The sequence below is a fragment of the Pituophis catenifer genome, unplaced genomic scaffold, assembly GCF_029215685.1.
Source record: "Pituophis catenifer annectens isolate HBS135680 unplaced genomic scaffold, rPitCat1.0.hap2 SCAF_8, whole genome shotgun sequence".
NCBI lineage: Eukaryota > Metazoa > Chordata > Lepidosauria > Squamata > Colubridae > Pituophis > Pituophis catenifer.
The window spans coordinates 51902659-51927904 of record NW_027256888.1 but is presented as its reverse complement, the minus strand read 5'-3'; the positions used below and the strand labels follow the sequence as shown (position 1 = coordinate 51927904).

Genomic DNA, 25246 nt, shown 5'->3' with positions numbered 1-25246 from the left:
AAGACCTGACATATGACAAGCGAATCTTACATACTGCCTGCCTCTCCTAGCTTTTCTGGAATATCCCTTCTCAGGGGAGTTGGGGGTTTAAGATTGTTATGTTTTAAGATCATAGCAGGGAAAGAGGGCCAGGCTCTCATAACATTGCATCAGACAGAGGAACTGGATATTAGACTTTTGCTTGTCATTGGCAGCACAAGAGCAGGTGAAGCAAGTGAAATCCATGCTGACTGCTACCAGCCAGCCAATGTGTATAAAAACAAGCCATCCAAATATTTAAAAAAAAAATATTCCATTTTTTTTTTAAAAAAAAAATCCTCATGGGATAGAACTTTCTTTCCAGGGTTCGCAGCAGTGAGATGTTTTTAATTGCTTCTTGAGGCACTTAGCTGAGACAGAGAAATCAAAGTGACTACTCTCCAATTCTTTTCATTAGTGCCTCCTTAGAAGTTCAAACAGGCACTGACCTCTTATCCCAGAAGCAGGAAATCAAGTCCTCAGAAAGAACAAGAAAAACCTACTTAGCCAGTACAAATTAGGCTCTTCACTACGAAGACTTTTTCTGCTGTTATAGTTCAGTGATGGTGAACCCTTACGCACAGAGTGCCCAAACTAGAAGGTGTGTACATGCATGCGCCAGAGCACCAGAAATCCGATGACCAGCTGGCCAGTGTGCATGTGCGCGTCAGAAACCCAACAACCAGCTGGCTGAGCTGGGGCAATGGCGCGTGTGCCCACAGAGAGGGCTCTATATGCCACCTCTGGCATACATGTGATAGGTTCACCATCATGGTTATAGTTTATGAAGCATTGTTAACATTACTGCACAGAGTAAAAAATAGGGGAAAAAATAAACAAAATCCCTTGCTTGACAATCAGCATAGCAAACGTATTCTGAAAAGCTTATAGCAGGCAAAGAAACGTTACATAATATACATATGTATGCACACATGTGCACACACAGCTTGAAACAGCAAAGCATACATGTTCAGCTGCATAAGAGGATGGGTAACTCACTAACATACAAAGCAACATGGTCTTCAATTATTTAACCTGTATGCTGAAAATTCAATCAAAATCGAATGAGGGGTTGCAGAGTGCCTCTAAGCCTTAACCATCCCACCAACTTCAGTGCTTCCATTCCACAGCATGTGCTGTAAGAGCCACCACATAGTTGATTGGACAGTTATTTGGTGTGCCAGGTATTTCTTTTTAGCCTATGTGGTTTTTGCAATTTATCACGTGGCCATTCCCCATCTACAAGTTGCACAGGTCTGGTCCAAACATGAGGCAGAGATGTAATTGATGGCTGCTGCTTTATACTGATTACACTGGAAAGTTTGATTTTTTTAAAAAAGCAACCCAGTTGCAAGCTTTTTGAAACAGCTAAATTTTGTTCCAAACTCAAAACAAAGTCCCCCCCTCAAAAAAAATTATAATTCATAGAAAGATCAGACAGTCACTTCAAAAATGGAAGGTTCAAGATAATCTCTAATGCAGGTGGTCCTCAATTTACAAGTTCATTTAATGATTGTTTGAAATTACATCACTGAAAAAAGTGACTTACTATTTTTCATTTAAGACCATTGCAGCATCCCCACGGTCATGTGACTTACCGTACATTCAGATGCAGAACAGGTTCATATTTATGATGGTTGCAGTGTCCCAGGGTCATGTGATCATCTTTTGTGACCTTCTGAGAAGCAAAGTCAATGGGGAAGCCAGATTCACTTAACAACCGTGTTACTAATTTAATAACTGAAGTGATTCACTTAAGAAATGTGTCAAGAAGAGTTGTAAAATGGGACAAAACTCACTTGACAAATTTCTCGCTTAACAACATAACTTCTGGGCTCAATTGTGGTCGTAAGTCGAGGACTATCTGTATTCACTAGTAGTGTAACAAACTCAGCTTATTTGGAATCAAACATTGTGAAAACAGACTACAGAAAAGGAATTTTATTTGGTAGCATTTATTCATTTAAAATGCTCTACTAGTTTGACAGATGACGAGCCTTCATTTGAAGGGGAAGGTAAAGCAAATTATATTAGAGAAAAATAAACTAAAAAGCACTTTGCATTAAAAATAGTTATCTGTATGGTAATCCTATAAAAATAAATTGTGCTGAAACAATGTTATAAAGCTGAACTGTATCAATATTACGATACTGTTATTAGTTCAAAGGTTTTTACTAATAAGAAATAATGAAGCTCTTACATCATTAGTGAATCTTCTACACTTTTTAAAAACATGGATTATGCATATGAAGTAAGCAAGTAAATTCTCGAAAGTGTAATCTCATTTGAAAACTATTTTAAGAACATTTCATTAAATAAAGCTCTTAAAAAAGATTATTCATGGACAGTATGTAAATAAAAATTATAATTAAGGCTTAAAGTGATTATTACAAAAATCCCTTATTTCAAGCATAAACAGCCTTCCATATTTGGTATGCAAATAAACAATACACAAATGACTGGGGAAAAAAATCTAAACATTCTGAACACAATCCATTTACACATTTGGCCAATCATGCAAATGTATTGCATTCTCTATTTTATTCTGTTTTAAGGTGCAATTAACATATTTTTAATCTAAAATGTTACAATCTTATACAACAGTATATTAACTTGCAATAGAATACATATAATTTGACATTTACTTAATAGTATAACTATATTTAAATTTTGCAGTTACCGTAATGAATACGAAAGATAAAACACTTTTAAGAATGTTCATTTTTGAGGAACACACATTACAAGTTAGTGATAATTAGGCCATTGTTCTTCTAAGCATTAATAAATAATACCGATACCATTTTCTTTTATTAAAATCCCTTAGTCTCATGGCTTATGCTCCCAAAACATTAATCTAACCCAAAATTGAACACACAGGACAAACAGAACATCAGTTCTATTAAGTTTAAATATAATACCCATTAAATATATTGAATGGACAGGAATAAATCCCTACACAATTCACTTACAGATGGACCAATTAATAAAACATAATCGTAACTAATTAATCAACATTTTGTTTAAAAGAATAGCTCTTCTCCTTGGGCCAAATTTCTAATGCTGTACATGTTAACAGTTCAGATAATAAGCACTACTCCAATTATTATTAGCTTTGGTTTTCCTTTTGAATTAAAGAAAAGTACAAATGCATAATGATGTATAAATGGTTTTTTGTTTTCCTAAGAGTCAAGCACAGTGTCTTAGTGAGGTATCATAAACAACAATGAAATTCAATCATATATTCCTACAAAGGGCAGCAGTGTGTAGTATGTGTAGTTGAGATGAGTTGGACCTTTCATTTGCACGTGTCCTGCACAAGCCTACTGAATGTCTAGGAACAGCAAGAAACTGTCTGGGCATTGTTGGATTTCATCCAAAAGAGAATGTCTTTTTCCTAGAACTGTTTTATGACTGTACAAAAATATACATAAATAAATCTAACTAACCAATAAAAACTTATACAAATGACTACTTTAACAGAAAGTTGTCGATATCTACTTATGACCTATATAAAAATCTAAAGCTCTGCTTAAGCAATGAGCTGAAAGTATGCACCATGATCTCTGCCTGCCAAAAAAAAATCTTTAAAGTTGTGCAACTTATGCAATGATCATCAGAATGCCTGCTCATGTCTTCAATATTTGCTAGGAGTGTTTATGTGCAAAATCATTGAAACCCCTTAAAACAATATCATAAAAGTTTTAAAGAGCCCTTTCAGCAATTTCTGAGCATCAATTTTACATAAACTCCCCCCCATTTTATGCTGTCTCTTCCATATTTTAATTGTTAAATTATATAAGCAGCAGTATCTTTGTATGATGTTGATATTTCAACTATTTTAAAACAAATGGAAGGAAACCAGACAATATTGGCTAGCACTTATTTATGATTCATTCAATGTGCTATGGATTCTGCAGTGTTAAATCCTTTAATTTTGAAGTTTTTTATCTTCAAATCAAGGCTCATGTTTTGGCTTGTTAGGAGGATGGATGCACATAATATGTCTACCACTAATACTGCAAAAAGTTTGTAATACAAAGTCAATTAAATAGAGAAAAGATAGTATTTTAAGGCTTTTTCAAAGTGTGGATTGCTTACTTTTTACTTCATTCTTCTAGCTTCCAGTTTTGCTCCACAGGTGGTTTGGGGAGAAAAAAGGCAAAAGGCCAGTGAAGCAAAGTTGAGTGATCTAATTAAAACCTTTGTTGCACCTAGTGGAATCCCTACTAGTAGCTGTGCCTCTAGTCTAGAGCAATGTAACCAACTTACAAGAAAAATAAGCTGCAATTTCCAGTATTATTTCCAATAATATGCAGGAGATTCACATTCTTTTCCTCTTACCTTGAAAAATGTAAGTTATGTGGAACATTATGAAAATAAACATCATTTGTTCACACACACACACACACACACACACACAAAGTTTTCAGAATATTCAACAAAAGCAATACAACCAGAAATTAAAATAGAAAAAAGTCACTGTGTACATATTTTATTTTTAAAATTAATGAACTTAATTAATGAAAAATTTAAATGGAAAGAAATTAAGGGCAAAATTTTTGAATACTGTATTCATATTGAGCCTTTCTTCCATTTTATTTTCATAAAACTGTGTACCAAATAACTAGGATTATAATTTTAAACTGATTTTTGGGCCTCCTTAGAAAAATAGTATTCTTACACTGAACAATAAAGGCAAAGAGTTGACTTAATACATTTTTAAAATATCCACACTGTATTGGAGAAAAGCTCTCAAAACTGAGACCAAGTTTTCTGTAAAACAATATATTTGCACAGATTAAAAAATTCCCTAAAACAAAAATAATTCCCTAAACATTATCATTATTTAGATGCTACAGCTTACCAAGTGCACATACTAAACTTCTACATATAAAACGACTGAATAAAGTGCACAGCAGAAGATAATTCTTATTAAATCAAAACATTGCACATTCTTAAAGCACTGGCAAAGAGAATAATACAATGTTGAATCCAAATGTACTGTAAGTTAACACCAACATGTCATAGTAGGTTTTGATGCTGGTTTCAAGTGAATTGTATTATCTGGTAACTGACTAAGCATGAGTGGTTTGTGGCTCTTTAGCTTATGAGCCAATGTCATAAATATGGCTTCCACATGATCATTGTCATTTGGGTTTTTAGCAGAAGTTTCAAACAGTGGCATACCATGAGTGTCAGCAAATTTCTGAGCCACGTCTGTAGGCACCTGAATCGCATTCCTTAGATCGCATTTGTTTCCAACCAAAATCCGGGGTATTTCATTGGTGAGCAAGTGTTGCTTGCACTCTTCAATCCACAGTGGCATACTGTGAAAGCTAGCAATATTTGTCATATCATATACAAACACAACTGCATGTACGTTCCTATAATAATGCTGCACCATGCTCTTCCTAAAACGTTCCTGTCCTGCTGTATCCCAGAGCTGGATCTAGAGGTGGGAAATGAAGAAACGTGAATAAGAGTAAGACCATACATACATACATACATATCAATTAATCCATGCAAACTTCAAATGGATAAGTGATGATAGCATATTTATAGTACCTGCCTAAATAAAAACATATTTTCAATATAATTTCTATTACTTTTGTATGTTTTCAATATTTTTCTAAAGATCTTGAACGATGGAATTGTGTGGAATTCTGGTAAGGGGCTTTCCAGAGCATCTCTGGCAGAGGAAACTCTAGCATCCCAACTTAAGGCAGACACATTGAATGGGTAGGATTTAATTATAATATGTGTTCCTGCAACAAGCAGAATACAAAACCAGATTAAATTAGCATTCTGAATTGTACCCAGAAGTCTTAACTGTAGCCAATGCAGAGCCTGCAGTGCTGGGTTTACATTAAAATCTCAAGTTCTTCCTGCCAACAAATAACCTGCTGTATTATTTGGACTATTGTTTGGAAACTCAAAAAAAAAAAAAAAAAGAAAGAAAAAAAAGAAAAAAAAAAAGAGGAAACTCCATTAGAGCACAGGAACTGACTGTTGTTAGAATTTATAAATTTTATGAGCCAGGGTCATGTATGTGAGATGGGCAACTGTATAAATGAAATAAAAACAAATAATGCATAATAGTAAATTTTAAAAATTGGAAATTGCTGATCTATTAATACCTTTGACTGAATTTGTAATTGCAAAACGTTGTCTTTTTGTCAAGAAACGATTTTCTTAGGTTGTCAGTCCTTATAAATCCCCTTTTATCTAGTAATTCAACCCACTGCTGCTGGGCGTTCTTGGGGCAAATACATTGCTGGGCGATGGAAGACGGGTGCCACGTTTAAGGCACTATCGGCCGAGAACCACCGCATTAGGCAATTTTGCCTATGTCATTGCAAAATGGGTGGGGGGGAGGGTCTCCTGGCCCACCGTAACTTTTCCCGCCCCGACTTCCATCCGGCCTAGCGAGCCCAGAGGAGGGCGAGGGAAAGAAGGGGCCGGAGTCCACCTGGAGAGAACCGGAAGCGGCCGCAGCTTTTGCTCACCTTGATTCTCTCGTCGTCGATGTCGACGGCTCGCTCGCGGAAGTCTACCCCGATAGTCGCTTCGGTACGCTCGGGAAAGCGCCCCGCGCAGAAGCGGTAGGTGAGGCACGTTTTCCCCACGTTGGAGTCTCCGATCACGATGATCTTGAAAATGCGGGAACGCGCGGGCGGCAAAGACCCGGGCCCCGCGTAGCTGCTCGACAGACTCAGCTCCAGAGACGACTCCACGTCGGCCGCCATCGGACGCCGCTGCCGCCTCCTCCCTCTGCGAGGCCCTCAGGCCCGCCCAGCAGAGGGGGGAAAGCGGGCGGCGAAAGGAACTCGGCCCTTGGCTCGAAAGCTTTCCTCAGCGCGAAGCGCCTGACGAGATTGCCGCCACCGGCATCCACAGAACCACTCAGGGGCGGGGCGACGAGGGATGGGCGGGGCAAGGCCGCGACGCTCCAGGCTTCCCTCCTCCTGATAGGAAAAGCGGGCGCGACTTGGCTTAAGATACCGCGAGAGTGGGAGGACGGGCCGAAGTTGTGGGGTGCGGGGGGGAGACATCTTTCGTCGGGAAGGTGGGGGCGCTTCGGGGGCAAATCCCTGGCGGTGAGACGCCTGTTGTAGAGAGATTTGGCTCCCTTTCCCCATCTGGTGCTGGAGAGCAGGGGTTCCCAACCTTTCCGGGTCATGGAAGGTTTAAAAAAAAAAAAGGAAACAATTCTGTCAGCTGCAGGCAAGCGCGCATGTCTCTTGCCACTGGCGCAAATGGAGCTGCGCGTGCAAGCAAGCGCGGCTGCTGCGTTTGCGGCCCGGTTTCAAGCCCACCCCATGGGGTGTTGGGGAACCCCTCCTGTAGAGCAACACTACTGTAGTAAACGCTTGCCTTGAACTTGGGGAAGCAATAAACGGGTGCAAGGAAATAAATCTGTTGGGAGACTTTGGGGGCTGAGATTTAAGTGATCTTGGAGAGGGGCACTTCTTTTTAGTACGGAGTGCTTCATAGTGGTTACATCTAGCCTCGAATATCAGCTGTCAGCCGGCAAGGTCTTTCAAAAAACTCTGGCTGAAATCCTAAGCAACACTTTAAGGTTAGGCAACGTTTCGACAAGCTCTCTACCTTGTCATCTTCGGGCCTTTATTATCAGTTTAGAAGCTGTGGGTCATGTTTCATTATACTAGCTGCAGTTGACAGTTGGTAATAGGGAGCCAGAGAAAACTGGACGGTTAACACACATTCAGGCTGCAGCTAGTATAATGAAGCATGACCCACAGCTTCTAAACTGATAATAAAGGCCCGAAGATGACAAGGTAGAGAGCTTGTCAAAACGTTGCCTAACCTTAAAGTGTTGGTTAGGATTTCAGCCAGAGTTTTTTGAAAGACCTTAAAAAGGTTTTTGTTTGGGAATTTAGAGGATTCTGAGCTGTGATCTTAGCCAGGATTTTAAACATTTTAACTAACAAACTTATGACACGGGAAAACACCCGAGGTTTTAACTTTTTACATACACACAACCGCGAAAACTTAAGAAGACAGATTATATATATAATATATATATATATGTGTGTGTGTGTGCGTGTGTGTTATCTATCTATCTATATCTATCTATCTATCTATCTATCTATCTATCTATCTATCTATCTATCTATCTATCTATCTATCATCACATTATAGAGGACCACAATCGGCCTCTATAATGATAAATTAGTCCTTGCATTTTTTTCCCTCATTCCATTTGTTTCATTGCAGAAAGAGCAAAAACAAGATTCCTCCTTCCAATTATAATATGCAACTTTAACATGAAATAGTAAATCTTGTAAGTAAAAATGGATTTCCTTTAAATTAAGCTTAATTCCTGGCGACTTAAATGTTTCTTGGCAACAAGGTAGTCCTTCTGGGACACTCCTCTGAATACCGAATTTACCATACTTTACAGTGATTTCCTGATGGGCTTTATTGGTGTAGTGACCACAACTCTGACCCAGCTTGAGATCTTCCAAGATTGGATAGGTACTACCACCTGGATGGACAGGAAGCCTTTTCATTATTCAAAGCTTAAGTCTTAATCTTTTCATTATGATTTGCACAATGGCAATATTTGTATTTATCAGAGCTGTAGTGCAAGAATCTAAAACTTTAGAAAAGGATTTTATATTTGAGCACTAGAACCTTCCACTACACTTTATATTCATCCATGAAAAAAGTTAACTTTAAACTAGGGTTTATTTTCCCTATGAAGGTGACTACATATATCAGCATTATCAAGAATGGAATTTTCCCTATATATACCTTATTTACCTGATGAGATATATCTTATTTATCTGATAACCTTGAATTTTATTCTATCCCTGCTTCCCAGGAATATAAATAGTTATATGAGATGTTCATCTCATTTGAAATTACTTTGGGAAATCTAATTTCAAAAAACAGTATTACTAATATTCAGTATTTGTTTCTGCAAAATGGGAGGAAACACAGCATATTTTTTGTACCTCTTTCTGTAGTTTTATAAAAAACGTTATGACGCTTTAAGGACCCTTTTTCCTTTTTACAAATTTAAGACAATATTGAGGACAGTTTAAAACTTACTGGCAAATTTGTCTGTCTTGATGAAATTATAGGCTGTAAAAGCCTGGGCTATAATATACCCTTTATTGTAAGTATAAAGAAAATGACAGCTTGGAAAGAGTTGCTACAGAATTTCTGATATCTGATCATTTTAAATTATCAACTATCATTGGAGGAAGAAAGAGGGTTCAAATTAACCCTCATGTAAAACCTTATCCTTTGTCAGTATGGTTTTTAGCTAAAAATGCAGAATGATTGCAGTGTAGTTTCATGGCTACCAGCAGTATTTGTTACTGTGCATTAACAGTCAGAAACAAATTTGTATCACCAACCAATCATAATAAAGTTACGAAGATTTTTGAACTGAGAGGCTTTACCCTTTCTCATTTTGTATTAATATAATTAATACAGTATCTTTGGGTTAATCACAGGAAAGATTTTCTCAGATATATTGGGCCCACGAAATGAGGGAGAGTTTAACCACAGGGTCCACACAATTTTGTTAGATGCACGTATATCAAAAGATGAAGGTTCTAGACGAATGATCAGTCAATACTTTTAAATTGTTCTTATCACAGAAAGAGTAATGATATCTCTAAAGAGATGTACAACAATGAAAATCACAAAGTGTTAGTTGTTTTGATTTTTTTCATACTGGCATTTGTTTTTAGCATTTTCTACACTGTACTTTCAATTTCTGATTGCAAATTTTCTAATTCATATAAATTCGCATTATCTTTGTGGGGATATATTTCACAGAGGTATTTACTAATTTGAGCACCCATGATTGCCAAATTGCAAATCATTATTCACAGTGGCAGTCATTATGGTTAGCTTTATTGAAGGAGAGGGGGGACGGGGGAGTAGTGTCTCCAAACACTGTCGCATTATGCATTGTGGGATTTCACCAACACTAATATAAATCTTTTATGATGTTACGCTGAACTTGCACTACATCTCCTGACAGCAGTTTTCAAATTCTATAGTCACACAACTCTTTTTCAAAACATTTTATTGCATTATATTTGGTACCTTATGTTTGACAAAGGAAATTACATCTGTAACTGCAGGGATAAGAAGCTGGTCTGTTATTGAAAAAAAATCTTGGGCCCCTTAAAAGTTACAAAGTCATGGGCTTGCCTGAAATAACTGAGCAAGAAATATATTCTTAGAAATGTAGGGCTTCAAGTATTACAAACCTGTGACACTGTGGAAAAGTTTCAGAGGTATCTAAACTGCAGCACTTTTTTTTCCTGCATAACGTGAACAAGGCCTGCTGAGGTTTTAAACAATTAGTCTCTCAATCAGTCAAATTCATAGTCAGGAGTTCATCTCTTAAAAATTTCAATCCATAGTTGAATGAATATCATTTATATTTTCACTGTACGTGAAAACTACATGCTGTCTTTCTAATGAGTTGGTGCCACATCACAGTGCATAATTCATTTGTTCTTGCATTACAGTTTTTTTAAAAAAAATAGCCAACATTGTTGTCATTCACATCTCCTAAACATCAATTATTTTTTTTTCAAAACTGAATTAAAAAAAATATATTCTAACCAGTTCCTTCATTTAAAAACTGTGGTGCAAGAACACCAAACTGATCACGTGCAGTGAATTTCGGAGACACAACAAGCTTTCTGAACACCTTATGTTTCGTTATTTTGCTTCATATTTTAAGTCCCAGTCTCTACAACAACATTAAATATGTGTTGCAGGTTTGTTTGCAAATAGTGATTCACATTGCATACTTCCAAAGGGTAGAATCATCTCTGTATCAAAATCAGTCAGATGCTAAAGCCCCAACAACTTTTTGTGCTCAGTGAAAAGGATCCAGTGCTAAAACAGCATTTTTTGCTGTCTGAGATACTTATCTCAACAAGACAAATTTAAAGTAATATTTCTGCCACACACCTGCTCCAATGGGGTGTTAAGCCTTCAGATTCCATATAAATTAGTTTAAAAACCGGGTATGTAGATAAGGGATACTTTTCAATTTTAGCAGTGCTTAGCTTTTCTTTAATTTTCTTTAATTGAGCCATCTATTTCCAGCAATACGTTACTTTATATTATATACTTCGTCAGCAGGATAAAAAAAAGTAAAACTTTGAAGGCAACTTTTTTTCTCCTTCCATTCTCTGTAAGTTAGAACAATTCAGCAGGTGCGTGACAAAAATATTATACACCAGATACAGTCCAAAATCATTCCACTCCTTTTAAAGTTCATATTTCATTGGCCAATTCTTCAGTTTCTGCAGATATGTCTCCATTAACTGTGATCTTCATATCTTCTTCATATCCAGGGGGCATAAAAGCCAAAGCATATGGGAAAAGCTTATGACAATTTGCTCTGTACACTTCAGCTGCCTCTTTACAGTCTCCAAGGCTACCGTCATTCAATGCTTCCAATACCTCCATGCATGTCTAAAAGAAAAAAAAATGTTCTTTAAAAGATCCTGTATTTCAACAATTGATACAATTCTGTTAAGATGTTTGTGTATATTGTTATATGTAAGGCTTAAACATTCTGTTCCTTAGAAAATTACTAAATGTTAGTAGTATAGTTTGCTGGCCTATTTTGTTTGAAATTTGAAAAGGCTGTCTGATAGGAAGACAATATATAAGTTTTTATATCAAATTTACCTGAAGATTTCTGTCTGCTAGAGATTCATCAAGTGAAGTTGCCAGTTCCACAGCTCTTTTCTGGCTTGTAGAATCCAAATAGTATACCATTTTGGCAGCTAAAAACAGAAACAAAAATGCTCGTCCAGACACATTTAGATAATATTAAACATTTACTTTTATATTTGGGCCTCCTCTATCTATGTTTTCACCAACTATAGGCTCTAAGCACATAGATCAGTTCATAATACCAATCTGTTTAAGATCAACAGAGGAATTACAAAACTCGATAATACACAAGAAAAGAAGTGTCGACTAATTTTTCCCTTCGCCCCTATTTATAAAGGTTAGATGTAGAAAACAATGTCATTTTCTGGGAATAGAAGAGCTTTAATTCATTGCAGCTCCCATTGTTAGAGCTGAGGCAGACAGTGTTTGTTCAATTACCACCTCCATGTTTTTCAGGAGATCCTGCAACCTTCCAGAGCAGATTTGGAGTGCAGGTTCTGCGGCATTAAGGAAAAATGGATGAGGAATGACACTCCCTTTTGCAAGCAAAAATATCCAATGAGTTCAGTGAAAGTACTTTGGGGTAAAACCCAATACTCACCTTTTATATAATGCATATATCATTGTGATAGATTACAAATCAGAATATACCTATTATATTCTTGAGTACCCAAATTCTATCAAGAGTTTGCAATAAATACATAAAAAGACTAGGGTATTTTTTCTTGGCTGTCATATATATTTTATACTGTACTATTACTATTTTTAATTGTTTCATGATTGTTCATTGCCAAGATTTCCTTGTTTGAGTTGAGTGTCTATAGAAATTGAATAAATAAAAAATTAAAACAAATTTATAATATTTAATTAAATGCCTAATCAAAAATGCATTTTATGGCCTATTTAGAGAGGGCAATACGGGTAGTCTTCAATGACCTTAATAGTGATCACAGCCTTGGTCGTTCAGCAAAGTGGTCATAATACAAGACACCTAGCTGACCACTTCATTCAACAACTGCAATGCCAGCACTCCCTGTTGTAGCTGCTGAAATCCAAGTGGACACAAAGTTTGAAGTCCTTCTCTCCCTGTTTCTGTGAGGCTCTCTGGATCTGTGCATGTTTGGATTTCAGCTGCTGAGGGCCAGGCATGCACAGTCCTAAATCCTTCTTTCCCCACCTCTATGTAGAACTTTGCACAGACAGGTGAAGAGTAATTTTAAAAGCTCCATGCTGCAGGCAGTCCTCGACTTACAACAGTTTGCTTAGTGACCTTTCAAAGTTACATCATCACTGAAAAAAGTGACTTATGACAATTTTCCACACTTGCAACCATTATAGCATCCCCATGGTCATGTGATCAAAATTCAAATGCTTGGCAACTGACTCATATTTATGGTGGATGCAGTGTCTTGGGGTCAGTATCTGGGGGTCATTAACCAATTTTGTTGACATGATGTACAATGACAGTAAAGGCTATACTTATGTGATCCCCTTTTGTAACCTGACAAGCAAAGTCAATGGGGAAACCAGATTCACTTAAGAACTGTGCTACTAATTTAACACATGCAGTGATTCACTGAACTGTGACAAAGTCATAAAGTGGGCAAAACTCACTTAACAAACATCTCACTTATTAACAAAAATTTTGGGCTCAATTGTGGTTGTAAGTTGAGGGCTACCTATATTTGGATATGAGCAGCCAGGATCCAGATATGCACAGAATCCTTCTCATTTTTGATAAAGGGATTTACGAGCTTAAATTTTGGTAGTCAGGATCCAGACATATAAACAGTTTAAGGTCTATCTCTCCCTCCCCGTTTCCACCACCACCACCAATGGACAGCTCTGCAGAGGCAGGGAGTGAAGGTTTTTAAACTCTGTGCCTGTTTAGATTTCAGCTGTGGAGATCCAAGCAGGTGTGGATTAGCAGGGAGTTCTTTCACAGGTCAGAAGAAATCCTCTTGGCAGGTGGTGGCAGCTTGTAATCCCTGCTGGTTTCCCCAATGTTTTGGGAAGGTTGGCAGAGAAGATTGCAAATGGTGATTGTGTAATCATGGGGCACTTGTCATGAGTGTAAACAGGTTGCCAAGCATTCATATTGCAATCACATGACTGTTAGGGTGGGGTTGTATAGTTGCATGTGTAACACATACAGTATGACAGGAACAGCAGCAAATCAATGTCCCATTCCTTTGTATATGCGTGACTATTGACTATTACTGCTATCTTATCTCAAAATCTGGAAAATGGTTCAATGCACATGGAAAATCTGATTTTTGCAAGGATACAAAGAATAGTTCTTTGCTTTGATGAAAAGAATAAAGTCATCCTTGTAGTAAGAATCTCTCTCTTGTGGTAAATTAAATCACCTTAGAAGCCAATGTAAGCATCTACTTAAAAAATAGTCACTTTGTACTCTATCAGAAATGTAAATTGATAGAGAAATCAGTATTATTTATAACATGACTGTAAAACAATTCCCGAATTATTATTAGCGCTATATAGCTGGGAGAACAAAGCATAAAGGTAAAGGTTCCCCCCGCACATATGTGCTAGTCATTCCTGACTCTAGGGGGCGGTGCTCATCTCTGTTTCAAAGCCGAAAAGACAGTGTTGTCTGAAGACATCTCTGTGGTCATGTGGCCGGCATGACTAAATGCCAAAGGCGCACAGAATGCCGTTACCTTCCCACCAAAGGTGGTCCCTATTTTTCTACTTGCATTTTTTATGTGCTTTCGAACTGCTAGGTTGGCAGAAGCTGGGACAAGTAACGGGAGCTCACCCCGTTATGCGGCACTAGGGATTCGAACCGCTGAACTGCCAACCTTTCAATTGACAAATTCAGCGTCTTAGCCACTGAGCCACTGCGTCCCTTATAGCTACAAAGCATAGCTATTCACTATTTCTTTGGTAAAGGTTATTTTTAATTTTCACTAATTACAAACACTCCACAAAATTATTTACTCTGAACTTATTATGTACAAGTGTACATTTTGAGGTTTATTCCAGCCTCTGGAAAGTTATACTTTCTCTTACAGTCTCTTAGGAAAGTTAGCTGTGAGGAAAGTTGATTATAAATGATTTAACAGAAATATTGTTTTAATACTTCAACTGAAATTTCACATTTCTGACTTCAGAATATCCTCTGCTAAAACTATGTAGTATTTGACAGGCTATTTCTAAAAACAGTTCTTTAATTTTGCTATTTTTGAATCAAGTTATGAGGCTATGTCTTTGAGGATTTCAAAGAATTCATTCTAATATTAAGAATAGATATGTGACCAAAACACTGGGTAACGTCTTTGCAGAGAAATATGTTAAATTTGAGACAGCATTCAAACACTTGATTCTTCATTTGCACTCAAAATTATCAAAGTATGCAAAATTGATAATCATATGGTGTATGTTTTGTAATAACAACAACAACAACATTTAACAGTGATACCCATTGTCATCGGGGCACTTGGTACCATGTCCAAGAATTTTACAAAATACATAAAGAAATTGCAGCTTCCTGCAATAACACCAGCGGAACTGCAAAAAACTGCACTACTCAGAACATCATGTATTTTAAGAAAATACTTGGTTGATACCTAGGATGCTGGCAGCAACCCGTATCAACCATTAGCACCAGTCACTCGTATTTGTGACACATTTTTAAATGTTCAGTTGACCGAGTTTCATGTTTAATGAATAAAAGAGATGATGATGATAATAACAACAATAAAGAATACGATTATGATACTGTTTAAAGCACTTGAAGCTGCTGGATCCACTCCTTTTAGTTCTCTCTCAAGCATGGAAACCAGCTGACCCTGGGCCAGTCACTTCTTTTCTGGACTAAATTAAGTGTCAGGCTCTGCAGCAAACCTTCTGATAAGCAAAATCCCTCATCAAGCCATGTAATGACAGCATTACTATCAGAACTAAATGAGCACAGTACAAAAATAATCAGGCCCTGCAACCACACTGGAGAAATACTAGGAAGAACAATGATTAAAGGTACCAACCCAACAGATGTGCAAGATAAGAGCAAATCATTCTAAAAACCCAAAAATCAATTTAAATAGAGTAAACTACATACCAGACAATCTATGTGGTAAAGAATTATAGTGCTGTTTAAGGAAAGTTTCATTGAAGTTCTTTGGATTAGTTGCCCCAAAAAGTCGATTCATTTCTTGATTCAACACTGTCCTGACCGTTTCTTGTAGATCTTTACTTTCAGAAACTATAGTATTAAGAACATAGAATTAATTTCAGAAGAATCTATTGGGCTTTAATAGCTTAAGATTTATTATGTTTTGCTGTTTCTCCTGTAATCCTGATTGTTCTGTTGTGCCAAATAACCCTATACATACATAACAGAATACAAGACCACATTAAGTAGGCTGGCTTTATGTTGATAATTATGATATTAGCATAAAACTAGACTACAATGAGACATGTCATTCATTTAGCTGTTAGCTCAATATTGTTTATTCTGAAAAGAATTGGATTGCCCGAATGTTATGTTTGCTTGCAACTCAGGATATAGTATCTTAAACAGGAGACAACATTTGCTACCGAATATAAATTTCAAAGGGATTGTGATAGATTTTCAGACATGGAGAGTGCTGGGGAAAACTGCATATTTAGTGAGGATAAAAATATTGATATATAATTGAAAAAGGAAATATAATGTATAAGAAAGAACGTTGACATTTGGGAGTAGTTAGAATCTTTTAAATTGAGAACTCAAAAGGCATAGTAAAAAGTACTTTCTAGCAATCTACCTTTGCAACTACCTAAGCTCAGTCCAATTATTCTTTCTGTTAATATTTCTGCATTTCATCAAATATTTTAGTTTAGTAAACTGTTAAGTACTGCTTACCTGACTTTATAAACCAATGAATTTGCAGATATAAAAAGATTTTTTTAAAAAAATTATCACATAATTCTTCATTTCAAAGGATAAATTGAATAACATTTTTAATAGCCTAAAGTATATTTTATCATATTGTGCAAACCCTATCATTTTAAATAACTCAATAATTAGTGAAAAGAAATCGTATGTATAAATCATTCATTTCCTTTATTAGCAAGAGCTAATTATGTCCCTTCTGGAAGTTTGACTACTAGATCATATAAGATAGCTTCATACCACTGCTGAAGAGATGTATCATACACTCATGAAGCCATGGATGATTAGGATCAATAGCAAATGCTCTCTTCACAGATTGTAGCATAAGAAGAAATTTTTCTGTATGAGACAAAATTGCAAAATAATTTCCATAATCAGGAATGCAAACAGAATACCCAATTATGCTTTACAAGTATAAATACAATTTGAAATTACAATTAGAATAAGCATATACATCCTGACTATGTTGCAGTACAGTACAGATCATATATCTCATAGCTGGTGAGATTTGGACAACTTATAAGGTTGTCTCTGCAGAGCTCTTGGCTTGCACAGAATAAGGCGAACCTGCATATGGTAAAACTGGACTTTGTAGGTATGGCATATTGGCCAAAATGTACTTAACTAACAGGTACACTCTTACTATTAGCACTTTAGAGGCAAAGTTAAGGGAATCTTTATTCAAATAGCTCAGCAGGCATTGGTATCTCAGATTGAATCAATAAAACACATCTTTAAATTGAAATATTAACATTAAATGTTTTTAATATTATCAAAATCTTAAAAGAGTCCATCAAACGTTACAGGATTTTAGGTGTTTTTATTTGGCTAGTCAGACTTAGACTAATTTTCCTATTTGATTTTCCTATTTTGATTTTTTTTTTACTTGTGAAAATTGCTGATTCCTGCTTAAGCTGTGTTGACTAAAGGACATAAAAATGCTTAAATAATAATATAATAAAATACAGATATTATTTAATTACAATATTTTAAAATTGAATGTAATAGTTCAGAAAGGTTTGACTACTGTACAAGTGTCAATATATCACTCACTCAAAGCAAACAAGAAAGTAAAGAAAATGGATAGATTCATGTTCTTTCCAGATTCTGCATATATCTCTTTAGAAAGATGACCTTACACCTGAAAATATACCACAGCTCATTCATATGCTACAGTATTTTTTCATTTACCTTTCCTGAAGTAAATTTCAAAGGCAAAAAGATGGGTTTCTATTTTGTTCTTCACCAAATTCTTCAACGGAGTTAAAAACTTAATAGCTTCTTCCAAAGGTGCTTCAACCTAAAATTGGTGGGGGGAAATCTTGTAAAAAAAATTCAAGGAGATCGAAATACTTACTGGAGATGAACGATTATTCTATTAAATATATGCCAAAGAAAAAGAAAAGAAAAAATCCTAGAGCCTCTTAATACCTAATGTCACCAAGCTGAAGAAATAGACTTAGTCACAGCTCAAGTCTACCCCCTTCTTCCTTTTAAGTGATAACTGTCTTTCATTACTACTGGGAATAAGTAGTATGATAAGGGAAAATTTGTAAATCCTTTAGCGCTATTTTTGGTCCTGTAGTATAGTGACTTACAATGTGACTAGAGTTTAATATCCTATTACTAAGTACATCACGTAAAACAATGCATAAAACACAATACACCGTATCATGGTTTTACTGAACATCTTGCACCAACATCCATTATCTACTGGAAAAAAATGATAAAGCCCAAAGATAACTGGCTCTTTTTAGGAGTGAAAGTTGTGTCAAATACACCAATCAGTGAGCTGATATCAGGTGTGAATTTAAGAGGCCCTCATAATAATAATAATAATAGTAATAGTAATAATAATAATAATAATAATATAATAATAATAATAATAATAATAATAATAATAATAATAATAATAATACCACCTTACTCGGAACAGCTTACATCCTCCGACGATACCTTAACAGTTCCTAGGTCCTTGGTTAGGACTCGAGCTGCTGAGCTATTAACCAGCCTCAAAGGCTGTAAATCTCACTAAAGATTAACTAATAATAATAATAATAATAATAATAATAATAATAATAATAATAGTTGGTTGCCACCATCATTTATAGGATAGTTTATCCTATTATAGGATTTCCACAAATGTGTAACAGATGAGAAGATTTATAATATTTATAACATATACTATTTTCTCTCATATTATCAGCATTGTGCATATACAGTGCAAACGTTAGTGTTTCTCTCTCCAGTAAATTATATAGCTGTAAGAATAGAGATTACTTTTATAAAAACCAATCAAATCACATTGATATTACAATACTATGTTTAGGCCCAGGAAAGAACCAAAGTTTGATTGGGAAAGCATTAGCTGTTTAAGTACTCCAGAGAATTAACGTCCATCATGCCAGTTCACACTGAGGCCATTAATAAAAATGTCTATTTTAACAATCTGAAAGAGGCAGAAAAGTGAAATCAATCCTGTTTAGATTTCTATTGGCTTTTAATACATTCTCTTTCAAAAATTAAAATGAAAAAGCAGGCTAGTGGAAGGCAAGTCCTTACCCTTCTAATCTTCTGACAATCCCACTCTTGCCCCAAACATAGGGGTAGGTTGAGGCTGGAGCCCAGTGATTGTGATGATTTTATGTACTGGGGAATATTGTTTTAGTGTTATTGGGGTGGGGTGGGGGGGGAGACATTGATTTTTACTACTTCTTTTATGTTTTTATGTTCTTGTGAGCTGCCCAGAGTTAAGGTACATTGATCGGCAGCCATGTAAGATTCATAAATAAATAAACAATTAACTGACAAGAGCTTGTTAGGTGTTCTCAAAGTTCTCTCTTGTTATAATAATTATTTAACACACTGGTATCTTTCTTCTTCCATGTTACTTCAAGCCCATGTTGGGAGAAAAAAAAAAAAGCAAAATGTGATGACCCAAAAATTTCAAGATGACATTATTTTCATTGCCATAGCAAATACTGTAGTAAGAAGCTTCCAGCTGAAGATATTTCACCATTCTACCAACTATTGTTCTATTCTTGGAAGCCAACATTCTAGTGTTGGATTATCAATCTGCAAGATCAATGAAAAATTGATCTTCTAAACAGAAAGTTTAACTCTCCAAAATGAAGTATGTAATTACAAATTAATTCTGGTATAATTGTTTTAAAAATTAGCAAGTTCTTTTAAAAATTGCATATATCTAATCATCTGACAAGTCAAAGAAATGACTCTGTCTTGAACCATTATTCAAAGAAACTCAGTAGCTTCTGTTAAATATAGCATGCTATTAGAAGGTTAAGTCTATCTTTTTGTCTTGAGGTCCCACAGTCCTTTATTTCAACCTCAATATAAAAATATAAAAATTAGTGAAGGACAAACTTTGGCCTATCCTTATATTGGCCAAATATTTTTATATGAATATTCGGAACTGCTACTCTTCAGTTAATAACTTAACTTGTTAAGTATCTCAGTAATACTAGAAAACTATATCAGATTCTACAAAATCTCCGATATGCCTTGCTGCAAAACCATGTGTCAAGATATATACTGAAATTATTAACTCTAGCTGAGTGGCCATTCAAAAGTTTATTGAAGAGTCACTCTTAAAATGAAATATATTGCGAAGTAATATTTTTAATATAGTGAAACTTTAATTTAGCAGATATAGATACAACAAAACAAATTTGCACTACTGGTCTGCGAACCGGAGATTGGGGACTTCTCATGTAAATCACTGCAATGACTCACTTTCATATTTAACAGACATCTGCAAATAACCCATAATTAGTTTTTAACATGAGATTTAAATAGAGCTGTATAGAAACACACGTGAAGCCATTTAATATACTGTAATTTGATACCTTTGCCAATTTCTCAGGAATAAGCTCTTCCTTTGGCCCTCCAATCTCTTCATCATCATCATCTTTTTTCTTTTTCTGATTTCGTTGCTGCTTCTCTTTTTCAGCATTCTTTTTTTCTTCTTCCAGTTGAGCTTTTTTCTGAGCTCTCCTCTGTTTATTGCGTAGCTTCTTTAACTCTTTATCAGACATATTTGCTTTGTAGAAAAACACATTTGGTTGTATATTAGAAAACCCACTTTTTATTTCATTTTCAAATTAAGCATCTATAAGTTTTCTAGTTCTATTTTTTCTAGCTCAAAATTAAGTGACTTCTAAGTCCATATAACAAACTCCCTAATTTGATCTTCTCCAAAGCACTTATATTGTTGCCCTCTAGTGTCAAGACTCTGAGAGAAGAATGGTTCTGCCTATGATGAAGGAAGCAAAAATAGACTTCTTTTTCTAGAAGTCATTATAGAACTCAACATTGTATTATAGTGGTTCTCCTTCTCTCTCTTAATTAATTTCAGTCAGTTTTCACTGAGGAGGGAGGGTTGGCAGAGCAAGCCCAGGGCCTCTACTGTATGTAATTCCATGGAACTCTTGACCTCCTGTTTAATATTTACATGACCCCCGTGGGCAAGGTTATCAGTCAAGTCGGGTATCATGAGTAGGCTGATGATGACCCCAGACAATTGATGTTAACTATTCTTAAAATAAAATGGTTGTGAATAATTGTAACAAGTCCATAGATTTTCCATCTTTAGTCCTGAATGGGGCTTATTTCCTTATTAGAGATCAGTGCACAATTTGGGTTTTCTTTTGGATTTGCAGCTCCTACTCAAGGAGCAAGTGGCAGCTGTAGCTGGGATAGCACTTCCACAGATTCATCTTGTACACCATCTGGACCTGTTCCTAGCCTATGAGGCCTTTTAGACAGTCATCCCTTGATCACTTCATAGGTGAACTACTGCAATATATTCTACATGGGGCTGGTCTTCAACAGCAGTTATGCAAAAGCATAAGCAGTTGAGGGGATGCTATAACATGCTTACATAACGCATCTATTTCATAAGCTGTACTGATTATCAGTTGGCTTCCAGGTGTAATTCAAAGTGTAGTTATTACCTATAAAGCCTTTTGTTGCATAGGGCCTGCCCATTCTGTACAACTGGATGAACTTGCCATGTTTTGGGGGTATATTTAATGCTTTCTTCTACTTAATAAATAATAGAATAATATAATGGGAAATAAGAAGAAACTCTTCTTTGTTGCAGAGAATGAACAGCGCTCCCACCCTGCTAAAAAGATTTCTATAGCTGCCTACCCTTTAAAAGGCCCGTAAAAACCTGTCTCTTGCTCCAGGATTTGGGGTAGGATAGTAGCATGCTTCTTATAGGAATGTTTTATGTCCAGTTGGTTTTATTGCTTTTTTTGACATCTTAAAACATTTTGTTATATTGTTCTGAATCTGTTTTATTACTGTATATCATCCAGGGTCATTATGAAGTTAGAAACTTTAGACCTTAGAAATTTAATAAATTTACGAATTTCTACTTTTAAGCTTTGTGCTGTCACATCAACTAAAGTGCTATTTTATGAATGTTTGCTCTGAGCTGTCCAGTATAGTAGTGCAATTCTTGAAAATGTTATATGTATAGTTTTTGAGAGTTTATAGCTGATTTGAAAAACAATGAAGTATACGGTTTTTAAGAATACAGGTTGTCCTCGACTTCATTTAATGGCTGTTCAAAATTACAACGGCATTGAAAAAAAGTGACTTATGAACATTTTTCACACTTATGAACGTTGAAGCATCACCATGGTCACATGATCAAAATTAAAATGCTTGGCAACTGACTCATATTTATTAGATTAGTTATCCTGGGGTCACATGATCACCTTTTGTGGCCTTTGCTACAAGCAAAGTCAACTGGGAAACCAGGTTCAATTTACAACTGTGTCACTAACTTAACAATGCCCAGTGATTCACTTTACAACTGTGGCAAGAAAGGTCCTAAATTGGAGCAAAACTCACTAACAAATGTCTCGTTTAACAACATAAATTTTGGGCTCAATTGTGGTTGTAAGTCGAGGACTACCTGTATTGTATTCAACAATTTTGCCTCTTAAAACACCAGCAATAGCAATCTGAAAATGTTATGCAACATACATGCAGAAGAGGCTGTATGTTTATACCTGTATCAGTTTCATGTTCTTTATTTTCATCCGTCAGAGGGTTATCATGGAGCTTCAAGTATATTTCTATGGCAATTCTTGCAGCTTTAAAATAAAATGGGTGCTGTCGAAGTACATCTTCTAGTTTTAACAAGTCTACATATGACCGAAGTGTAATTTTCCTCATACAGTATGTGTGGAAGTCAAACTGGTCATCTGTGATTTCTACAAAATGCTAACATAATATGTAATTATCTAGCAAGCATCCAATATGACAATAGTACACACTTAACTTAGAAATGACTACTGAGGTTTTAAAACTGAATTTAGCACCATAAAGATGGATGCTGTTAATACAAGCACACATAAGCAACAGCACCCAAAGTTTAGCATTTAACACAGAAACAGATAAGCATCAGATCCAGTCCTTGAAATTTGTAGTTTAGAAGGATATCAGATAACATAGAAGGACAGAAGTCTCTGCCTAAAAGTTAAACCCACCAGTCAAATCATGAGGGCCAAGACCAAGTTTTAAAAATTGGCATGGCAATTATGAGAGGATACACATAGTTACAGACCATTCAAAGTTACAATGATGCTGAAAAAATAACTTTATGGCCCATTTATGACAATTTATAATCTTTTCAGTGTCCTTCACTAAGATAGATAGATAGATAGATAGATAGATAGATAGATAGATAGATAGATAGATAATTTTATTTCTATACCGCCCCTCTCCTGAAGGACTTGGGGCGGTGCACAGCCAAGTAAAAAACACAATACAAATCCCAATTAAATTTAAAAATTATTAAAATTATTACATTTACGGCCAAGATTCGTTAAAAACCCAAAAATTTAAAACTCCGAATTTAAAACTCCTTTATAAAGATAGCCCTGCCTGTTGGAAGAGCAGGGTCTTGAGGGCACAGCGAAAAACTCGGAGGTCAGAGATTGTGCGTATTTCCGGGGGCAGTTCGTTCCAAAGGGCAGGAGCTCCCACAGAGAAGGCTCTCCCCCTGGGTGTCGCCAGCCGACATAGTTTGGCCGACGGCACCCTGAGGAGCCCCTCTCTGTGGGAGTGAACTGGTCGGTGGGAGGCTATCGGTGGCAGAAGGCGGTCTCGTAAGTACCCAGATCCTGAGCCATGGAGTGCTTTAAAGGTGGTAACCAACACCTTGAATTGCACCTGGAAGACCACTGGGAGCCAGTGCAGCTCGCGCAGGAGAGGTGTTACATGAGCGCAACGGGTTGAACCCATAATCACCCGCGCGGCTGCATTCTGGCCGGCTGCATTCTGGATATGATAGTCATTACAGTGAATATATCTTGTATGTGCCTGACCTGTGTTCCCACCCTTACCCTCACCCCCATGCAGAACAGATTGATTGGAGAGAAACTTTTTGCAAGAAAGTAACTGTTTGCTCTTCTAAACATTGAAAACACTGAAACCGCACTAGAAGCCTAGGTCTGGGAGCCATAAGTGCACCACACAGTTCACAGTACTGTCCTGGAATCCCTTTCACTTCAATCTGTCTGCTCTGGGAGGAAGGAGAAAAGCACATTTGTCCATCCTTTGTCTGCCCCTTTCCTTCTCCTGGCGAATCACACTGCTCTCAATCCATAAAAGAGTGAACAGTTTATTCTCTTGAAATCTTTCTCTCCAATCTCTCTGCTTTACAGGGGTGTTGTGGAAGAAAAACAGTAAGCAACTTTGGTAGACAATTTATCTTTTGTCTGAGTCTTCCCACTCCTGCAGAGCAGAAAAACTGGGGAAGGATTTCAAGTGAGGAAGCTGGTTATTTTTCATAAATCCAAGTGATTTGTGTTAGCAGTCTAGGGCTGGAAGGCGCATGTTGCCAAATGACTCATAGTAATCACTTGAAATCTCCTTCTTTCCAATCTCTACTCTGCAGTCAGAGGAGGAAAGGAGAGACTGCCTACAGAATTTTTCTCTCCACACCTCTACAGGGGTTGATAGAATTTAGATAGAAAAACACAGAAATATATGATCTTACAAAAAAAATAAAATAAAACGTATTTCCCATTATTAAATAATATGAATGAAAACAAAAATATACCATGCAACACAAATAAGCCCTTGTAACTAAAATACTGTCTCAAACCTTATCCCTGACAAATAAGACAATAAGTATTAATGTGAAGCCATTAAATACATACTCTTTCAATTTCATGACATTTTTTAAGTGCTTCTCCAAATTTATTCATTGTTTTATAAGCTTGGGCATATTCTGTCTGGAACCACATACACTGCATTTCATTCAGGTTTTCCACAGCTGATGTTCCTTCCTAAAAAGAAAAAAATAGAAATGTCAGGCATGACCCTTTGCTACTATAATTTGCTTATATTAAAAAAGGAAACTCTGGAGATCATTATTTTTTATTCTGAAGATGATGATTATGAGCAGCTCTTAGCACAAGAAAAATATGCTGCTGTGAAATGAAGCCATATACACCCATAGAACCAAATGCAAAAGATTCAGAATTCTATATTAGGGCCCGACTGGGTTGAATAAAACCCCTGGCCAAGTTTTTATCTATGTACTGACGTAGCTCGTTGGTCATCGCATACATGCGTGGTTTTGGTAGCTTGGCTCCA

The 25246-nt window shown here is 36.2% G+C and overlaps 2 protein-coding genes across 2 annotated transcripts in view; both read right to left on the bottom strand.

Annotated features, from left to right (window-relative positions):
* Window positions 1–4605: 4605 nt before the first annotated feature.
* On the bottom strand, window positions 4606–6858 carry RAB33B (RAB33B, member RAS oncogene family). Its single transcript, XM_070948460.1, has 2 exons — window positions 6525–6858; window positions 4606–5467 (listed from the first exon to the last, which is right to left on the bottom strand). Exons 1-2 carry the CDS (start codon window positions 6762–6764, stop codon window positions 5027–5029), a joined length of 681 nt encoding a protein of 226 aa, XP_070804561.1. The 5' UTR covers window positions 6765–6858; the 3' UTR covers window positions 4606–5026.
* Window positions 6859–10070: 3212 nt separating this feature from the next.
* The window catches only part of NAA15 (N-alpha-acetyltransferase 15, NatA auxiliary subunit), a 42553-nt gene continuing 27377 nt past the window's right edge, over window positions 10071–25246 (bottom strand). Inside the window, exons 13-20 of the mRNA XM_070948229.1 lie at window positions 24808–24936; window positions 22651–22864; window positions 20473–20666; window positions 17798–17906; window positions 16847–16945; window positions 15791–15934; window positions 11719–11816; window positions 10071–11499 (exon numbers count right to left, since the gene is read on the bottom strand). Of these exons, the coding sequence (XP_070804330.1) occupies window positions 11299–11499; window positions 11719–11816; window positions 15791–15934; window positions 16847–16945; window positions 17798–17906; window positions 20473–20666; window positions 22651–22864; window positions 24808–24936 (1188 nt within the window). The 3' untranslated portion in view covers window positions 10071–11298. The remainder of the gene's footprint in view (window positions 11500–11718; window positions 11817–15790; window positions 15935–16846; window positions 16946–17797; window positions 17907–20472; window positions 20667–22650; window positions 22865–24807; window positions 24937–25246) is intronic.

Excerpts from the sequence above, each read along its gene's own strand:
- RAB33B (XM_070948460.1), bottom strand. The coding sequence starts at position 6,764 with ATGGCGGCCGACGTGGAGTCGTCTCTGGAGCTGAGTCTGTCGAGCAGC. Across the intron at positions 5,468-6,524 it reads TCGACGACGAGAGAATCAAG|ATCCAGCTCTGGGATACAGC; the intron begins GTGAGCAAAAGC and ends TCCCACCTCTAG.